General features: G+C 41.0%; 1 gene segment (V, D, J or C); it reads right to left on the bottom strand.

Moving 5' to 3' along the window:
* Positions 1 to 2,064: 2,064 nt before the first annotated feature.
* On the bottom strand, positions 2,065 to 7,309 carry LOC132808263 (T cell receptor alpha variable 19-like). The segment is given in 3 exon segments: positions 2,065 to 2,223; positions 6,475 to 6,866; positions 7,258 to 7,309. Coding segments are annotated over 3 exon segments (603 nt in total).
* Between the last annotated feature and the right edge of the window lie 1,542 nt (positions 7,310 to 8,851).

Here is an 8,851-nt window from a genome sequence, read left to right as displayed (position 1 = left end):
TACAGAACTGTCAGTTTACCCCTGCCCCAGCTGACACCTGGGCATTACAGGAAATAAAATTATGCCATCCTTCACTTTGTTCGATGCTTTAGTTTGGTTCAGGAACTTTGCACAACATGTTCGTGTGTAGGGCATGAGAGAGTAACGAAGAAAGGAACTTTTTTGAATAAATGCACGTGTGTGCAAATAGACAGGTGCTGTGAAAAAAAGAATTAACAACATCTTCATCAGCATTCGCTCGCCGAGATGCCATAAGCATGTGCCAATCATTTTATACACAGACGTAATTGGCCAATAAAGTGAATTATTTTCAATATACCCAGGCTACCACAACCCTTTAGTGTGACACAGAAAGGCCATTTAATTTCTGGGCGTGACCTAAAGACGTGTAGAAGGAAACGAAACAGTGTTGTCAATTTATTCCGATCTGATAATAAGTGCAACTGATCCAAATGCAGTTAAAACAAAAACATATCTAACTTCATCAAGACAGACTTATTAACCGATAGTTGAATGCAGAAAGAGAAATGATCCAAAATAAGTCAAATCGAGAAGATCTAATGTAATATAATGAGTGTCAAAGTCAAGTCACATATACACATTGACGCTGTCTGGTATAGCATTAACAATACTAACAAGTTAACATACTGTAATGGAAATAATTATGTTATCCCATATTGCAATAACTTTATGGCTCAGTGACCCTATGAACAGAAAGTGAGATGGATCCTTGTGTGATAATCATTGAGGTCAAACGAGTAGAATTATGCTGACGAGATACAGAACCTGAAGAGTCATCGCAATATCTGCACCACCTAAGGTTAATCTGGCGATTAAAGAGATACAAACAATTGAAAATACAATCTGTTTCTTGAAGAATGAAATACGATGCAAGGACATCTGTCTGTAATGCACGAAGGTGTGGGTGCATGGATTATTCAGATTTAAACAAAAAGCAGGGTTTGTTGAAACACCAAGACAGAACGAAGTTAACTTGAAAGTTGAGGAGACAGAGAATTATTAAACACTTATCAGGGCCTGACTGGCAAGGGCAAAATCATGCCGACAAATCATGAAGGCAAGCATAGGTTCAATACTGATTGGAACCTGGTAAGACTCTGATACAGTTAATACTTTCTGAAATTATTATGGCGCCAATATCACCACGGGCAGTTAAAAGACAGAACACCCTCTGTGACTGTTGGAGACGAGCGATTGCACAATAATAGTCAGGGCCTGGCGAAAACTAATGCAGGCAGAGTCCAGATAATCCATGCAATTAAATCAGGCCTGTCCCACTATTAATGAGGGTGCATATTTCATTGACAACTTAACACACACTAGTTTCGCAGCAAATCCGAGTCAAAAGGCATCATTTTTCAGTATATTCCATATGCAACTCTGAATCTGCCAGATGGAGATAAGTTGTTAAACATGTAAAATGTGCAGTCTTTTTTCGTACAGGCATGTAGCAATGCTTAACAACGCTTAATCCGGTGCATATTACGAAAGTGAAGGAATGCCTGTCAGTGGATGTGCGTGTGAATATATGTGTGCAGATGCATGTGTATGTGTGTGTCTGAGAGACAATATGTGTCTGAGAGAAAACATGTTTGTAAGAGCGAGTGTGTGTGTGCATGTGAGTGTGTGTGTGAAGATGTACAGTGCAGTGGAATACTCTGTAGTGTGACATGAACCCAAAATCTCGATTCAGGTCATTCTCATGGATACTGAACTTGATGATCAACCTCTGCTCGACTACTCTGTCTTATTTGGATCTAAAGTCCGCCTTGGAAGATGTTCACCCGAAGATCCAAAGCCGAATATACTTCACTGCTGAAGTGTTCCCCGATTGAGAGGGAACATGCTTGGCTGGTGATTGCTACATTGTGTTCATTTATCCACTGTCTTAGGATCCGCGTGGTCTGGCCAATATACTATGCCTGAGAGCAGCATAGCCTGCAATCTATGAGATAGAAAACGTTGGCTGAATCACGTGAGTTACTGCCACACACGTTGAGGGTAGTGGCCCAACATTTAACTGTACTATCCATGTCGATGGTCTTACATGCCTTGCTCTTTGTTGGGATGTTTGCTCTTGAGTTCAATGTCGTCTTGAAGGCTGGGAGTTTTGCTGTGAACAATGGTCTGTTTATGCATCTCTGTCATGACAACCGCTGCAAGACATGACAGAATATCATAACAACTGGGGACGCCATCCACCTGGTGAGTGGCAGACATTCATGTGACTCAGCCAAAATTGTCGACCTCAAATGTTGCAAGTAAGGTTGCCCTGAGGCATGGTATATTGGCGAGACCAAGAGGAAGCTACAACAATGGATGAATGGACATCACGCAACAATCTCTAAAAGGGGATGCTCCCTCCCAGATGGGGAACATTTCGTGAGTCAAGAAGGATCGGCCTCGGATCTTCAGGTGACTATCCACCAAGAAGAACTTTGGGATCCACAACAGTTGTCGAGCAGAGGCTGATAGCCAATTTCGGTATTCATGAGGACAGCTTCAAAAGGATGTGATTCATGTCACACTCCAGGGTCCTCCACGACACTATACACCCTGACACACACCCTCACACACAGCACATAACCATACACGTACTCATACTCTTGGGCACGCGATCACTCTCAGACCCTTCATCATATATATACTGTCTCTCAGACACACTCACACGCACACACTCACACTCACATGCACACCCTCTAACAGGCATATACTCCAAAACACTCATGCGCACGCTTTCTCAAGCACACATTCTCCCTCTCCCAAACACACATGGTTTCTCTCTCCCTCACACTCATGCATACGCACATAAAATTTGATGGGGTAACATTGCGTCTGCAGATTTGTCTTTGCAAGTGCATTCAATTTTGTTCAAAAACTGTAGACAGTCATTTCCTGTGATATTTGAAACTTCCCACTTCGGAAACAGAACCAGTATGACTAATGGTTGGGATACACTAACTACATATCATTAATGTCTGAACTGAGATGTCACTTTTTTAAAATAAATCCTTGTTATCTTTGGACTGACTTGAGACCTGTTCTGAGATTTACATATTAATCAATCGAACACTGCATCCTCATTGCAAGTGATTAAAGACTGAACAGTAATCGAGTTTTGTGAAATGCATTGCATGATTGGTATGACACTTTAACCTTCATTAGAAGTGTTGCGTTCTATGATCCCGCCACACTGGCTACCTGACGAAGAAGCGGCTCACCCACAGCTTGTACATACAGATACACTCGTTGGAAAGTAACCTGCTGTTGTGCGATTTTTAACATTTCAATATAATTATCCTGTCTGCGCTGGCCTGCAGCATCCCAGTAGCTTACGCGAATTAAGCTACCTCATAGCTTAATGACATCAAGAAGTTTGGGATAAGGATGAATCATGCAATCATTTTATAGATTGTCACGTGATGTATCCCTGATTCTCGAGGCACGTCAACTATGATTAGTCCACCATCTTTGAATACTCTTTCCCTTTCCATTCTTTGATTTCTCCGCATTAATTCATCACAGCAACTTAACGTAATCTAGTAATCGCAAATCTATCTACCAATTTCCTGCGTGGTATGTTATCAAAAACTTTCAAATATCTCAAAATACGTCACATCCGCTGGTTGTCCCTTCTTGATGCTACAGTTTAAATCCACAAAACGAATGCAAGTGGATTTGTCAAATATTCCTTTCCTTTATAACGTCATATTGAATCATCTCAAACGTATCATTATTTCGAAATATCAACTTATGATCTGCTTCATGATATGACCTGACATTTTCCCTGCAAATGGCATTCAACAGGTCTTTGGTTCCTATTTTCTTCTCCCGCCCTTCTTAAATAGTTCGGCCATTTTCCCTTCTTTCTAAACGTCACGACCCTTGCCAGAAATTCTTGCATTTCCAACGATAACCAACAGTACTTGCATTGTCTCTCCTCACACCTCATTCAAGATTTTGCAATGGGCTCCATTTGGTCCAGGGATTTTAGCCACCTTTATTACAAGAGGTTTTCTGTTCTCATTGCCAAAGGCTTTGCAAGTGTTGGCCTCCTCCTCAGACATCATCCATTACTGGTGAATCATTATTTCAAATTGTTGGAATTTAAATATAGGCCAGTTTAGACATGTTGTAAAATGCACTGAGACAAGCTGGAGATGCACCAATATCTTGCTGGTTAGCAGTCAGGTGCGCTATCCATTGCATCGCGCACCCAGGACATAGTTTTGACATATTCACTGCAGAGTTGAGATGTTAACAGAATCACAAGTGAGAATGGTAACAACCTAATGAAAAGCAAAGATAATAACTGCCAATGCTTCGATTGAGCCTTTACTGTAAAACAAACCATTTTTGTCTTCATGTTCATGATCACCTCTTTTCCTGCTGGACCTTTCTCTTAATTCAGTCACAGTCATTCCTCCATTTTGTCGTCCAATCTCGTGCAATGTTCTTTCATGCTTAGTGCGAGGTCTATTGCAGTCAAGACCTCGAATAAATTCAATGAGAATCTTCTGGTAATTTCTAGCAAGGGTTCTGGAAACAGACGAGTTGAACAACACGTTTTATTGGTGCTGCACATTCGCTGCAGCTCAATGCTTCAAAGCAGGCCTCTGCCAGTATCAACTGATTCGTAGTTTCGTTCAGTTTTCCTGCTGGACAACATCAAATTATCATAAATTCACTTTGTTCAGAGTGACATCCAAGACGACAATATGAATAGTTTCAATGTTTCACGCTGTGCACCCGATTGGAAGGAGATTGTTACGGGGAAATCTGATACTGCATATTCCTACAATCAGCATATGGGACAATCAGGTTAATGAGACCCTGTTGTCTCTTTTAGCAGTCGTGCAAAAGCAGATCAAATCTAAATACCATTTACCTTAAACTCTGTGGCCCGGCTTTCCAGGTTCTTACTGAGCAATATCCGTGTAAATCTTTTGCCAATATGTTCGGCTTTAATGAAGACAAACCTACTGCAGCCATTAAGTATATGAACATGTATTTCATAAATATTTGTTTTGTAATGGCCTTCGTGTAATATGTTTAGCATTCCAAATGGTTCCAAAAATAACAGACATGATGGGCCAAATGGTCTGTTTTTGTGCTGTATGGTTCTATGATTGATAATGACTGCTTCTTCACGCTCTTGACTAAATTATCAAGAAGTTATAACATTGTTGGTGAATAAAAGCCGAAAGAACTGCAGATGCTGTAAATCAGAAACTGAAGCCAATGTCGCTTGAAAAGATCAGCAGGTCTGTAACATCTGTGAAGAAATGTCAGAGTTAATGTTTCGGGTGGTGCCTCTTCCAGTTCTGTGGAAGGATGGCAGGATCCGAAACAGTAACTGATTTTTCTTCAGAGACTCTCCGAGACCTGTTTAGATTTTCCAGCAACTTCTGTTTTGTTCATGGCATTATTGCTGTTGATAGTACTGAGATGAAAGACACTGAAGTGTATCATTGTGCAATGGCATCCTGGAACAAAGACTGAACACTCCCAGAAACTATCTGTGCAGCTGACTCTAGAAAACTCGCATGGCTGCTCACTTCGCAATATGCCATCGAACGTGTGATCCGATCAATAGGTTTCACCATTTCGATTACAAATGTTTCATTCCGACCGTGCAGATTAAATTAACTCCTGAAAGATGCTGAGCACCAAGTGCATCCGATTTTCTGCAGAAACAGACTTCACTTCATTCGAGCACCCAGAGTCAGAAATGTATCTTTTATGACTGACTATGAAAATAGGATTTTCTTTCTCTTAATTACTGCCAGAGGGAGAAGAGGAACCCGCTAGTCTTGACACAACTTAAATGTCCAGATGTGAATTGCTGACAAAGAATCAACACACTTACACAGAGGATGAAAAATGTTCATTTCAGTCCAGCTTAACAGCAGAAGGCTGAAGCGACTGATTTGGTTTACTGATGGTTTCGACTCAATAATCAGCCACTATGAAATGTTTTCAATTGGTTTGTATTGTTCAGATGCCAGTTGTATCCAAACTCCTTCTGATATTTTAAAGGAAGTCTGCATTATGCTGGGTACGTGAATTTATAAATTCCCATTTTGGGATTGAAAACGTGAAGGGTCAGAGGCAGTACTCAATATCCCAAAATGTGTTTGAAGTTGTTCAGATTGTTCCAGTGTTTTTGTGTTAGAAACCTGTGACAAGCCATTGTCTGTGAAACCAAATGCTGCAATTCAATATTACTGGAGGATTTTACGGCATCAGAACAAATTGCCTAATTTTCCATAGAACCTCATCGCTGGAACAATGGATCATCATCATAGATTCAATATAAATTATTTGTTTTACATTCACGAAACTAGCTGCATTAGTTTATTTCAGTAATAGATTTACACTGATTAACGTTTTGTGTCCAAATGATAAGTATGACATATCACCGTAAAATCGGAAACAAGTTCAGATACACACCTGATCTTGCTGTTTGCTTAATACACTCCTATGTTCAGTGACGTTCTTAGAGGTTTTGTACAGCGTCAGCCACCTCTGAGTCTCTGTGGGTCTCAGTGCACAGTAATACATTGCGGAGTCTGTTAGTTCTGCTTTCAACATTTTCAGCTCGATAGCATGGTTTCCATGATCAAAATCCGAGGGGACCCGGTCCCGGAGAAAATTCGCCGTTTTCTCGCTATATTTGCTTTTCAGGAGCAGAAACTCCATGAACCCATTGGGAGGTTGACGGTACCGGAATAAGCGAGGATCGCTGTCTCTTGTAGTGTAATTACAGAACAACTGGACATCATCCCCCTCATTCACTGTGATTGCAGCCGGTGTTTGTGAGACAGAATCGCCACGACAAAGTCCTGTAAGAGCCAGAAGTTATAGAAAATTAAATATTATTATATTCTTATCGACCTGAATCAATAACCCGAGAAATAAATCACGGAAGCTGAATTAGAATCCATTTCATGCAAGTAAAAACATTTTCCATTTCATCTCCCGAAAGTTGACGAGCAAACTGAAAACTCTTGGTGGATATAAAACACTCTCTTCTATTGAATCCTCGCAATGACTTCAGTCCTGTCTGAATTTCCAACCTAAATCTTCGATTGTCATTCTCTCGTGTACTTTCTTTAACTTCTTCCAAAAATATTTGGGAGGCAGCATTGTTGCTTCTATTTTGCTAAAACTATTTGAGTAAATATAATCCCACCAAAGGGCTGAAGCACATGCAAAGACAAGTTTTCAACCTACTAGTCAGAAGTGCTGCAGCTGTGAGCAGTAAACACAGAGTTCCAGGCAACATGTTTGCACATTCACATGCGTAGGGTGAATGTGAGCAGAACTAGTTGAAGCCAAAATGGTTTTTGTCAAGAGTTCGGAGGAGGTTGAGTAAATTCCGGATCTCTGCTCATTGGTTCATTATTGACAACCGCATTAGATACAGCCAATGAGCTTGAAGCTCCTTTGTTCTTCTATTGAACCAATCAGCTTCAAGTTCCTTTTTACTCCACTTATATTATGGCTAATGTGAGAAAAGATCGACGTTCTCATGAAGGGTTAGTGGAGCCAAAAAGGTAACTAATGTTTCTCTGCCCAGTTGCTGCCAGACATGCTGAGTTTCTCCAGTTATTTCTGTTTCTGTTTAAGATTTTGAACAAACTCAGTTCTTCCTTATTTTTGTTTAATGATCTGTCGGGTTTAGAATGAGGTGGCTCTCATTGCCTATGAGGTCCTGCATTGGGGTTTTTAACTTGGGCCAGTCAGGCAACCCGGGGCACAAGGCATAAAAAGCAGAATTCGCGTCTCCTCACTTCATGGACTGACTCCGAGATGGCTGGCCAGAACCAGAATTCTCTGTACATGTAAATGGATGGTGATTTCGTGACGGCATATCTGCGTCTGTTCTTGTCTGTGTTTACAAAGTAAGTTTGTTCAAGTACACACTAGGTTTTATACAGAGGTTAAACCAAATGTTATCCCTTAACGGTTATTATTTCTCTAAGCAAAGCCGAAGAAGGAAATTAGTTCATGCTGTTCGAGTATCAGAACTGAAGCTTCCCAGTTAACATAGCTGCTTTCAGATTTTGGCAGCCGCTTCAACTGATGCAGAGGACTGGTGGATCGAAGGGATTTTGATGCAATAATGACGTTTAAAAAATAAATAAGCAATGGCATTTACCATCAACGCAACAAAAACATCAAATGTTGCCATTATTGCCATGATGCATTGCAACTGAATTTCCTTAATTTTACTTTGTGTCTTCGTCAGCGTAGCTCCTGCATCGATATCAGATGCCCTGCAGCGTAACAAACACATGGTCCACGCCACATTGTCTCAGACGATTAGAGATGGACACCAGCGGCTCCAATACAAGGCTAACGGGTTGTTAACGGGAATAAATTACATTGTGGCATGGTTTCCTTCATCTGCATGAGAATAGTGAGAGAGAAGAGGTACACTGCCAGACAGCTACGTTCAATTTCAACTTAAGGTGATTCTCTGAGTGGAGTTTGCATATGCTCTCTGCCACTGAATGGGTTTCCTATGGGCGCTCTGGTTTCCTCCCACAGTTGAAAAATGAGTAGGTTACATGAATTAGCTATAGGAGGTGCAGGGTTACTGGAATTGGCTGGGATGTTCTTCTAAGGTTCGGAATGGACTTGGTGGGCTCAATTGTTTGCTTCCAACCTGCTTTCAAGTTTGCGTACTATTGATTGTCGTCTTTATTTATTCATTTTGTGGAATCTGGGCGTCGCTGGGTGGCTAGCATTTATTGCCTGCCTCTCGTTCCTCTTGAGAAAGTGATGGCAAGTTACCGTCTTGAACCACTCCAGTCCACCTGCT

Source organism: Hemiscyllium ocellatum, assembly GCF_020745735.1.
Source record: "Hemiscyllium ocellatum isolate sHemOce1 chromosome 27 unlocalized genomic scaffold, sHemOce1.pat.X.cur. SUPER_27_unloc_4, whole genome shotgun sequence".
Taxonomy (NCBI): Eukaryota; Metazoa; Chordata; class Chondrichthyes; order Orectolobiformes; family Hemiscylliidae; genus Hemiscyllium; species Hemiscyllium ocellatum.
Note: the sequence above shows the minus strand (reverse complement) of the source record. Positions and strands in the feature narration are given on the sequence as shown.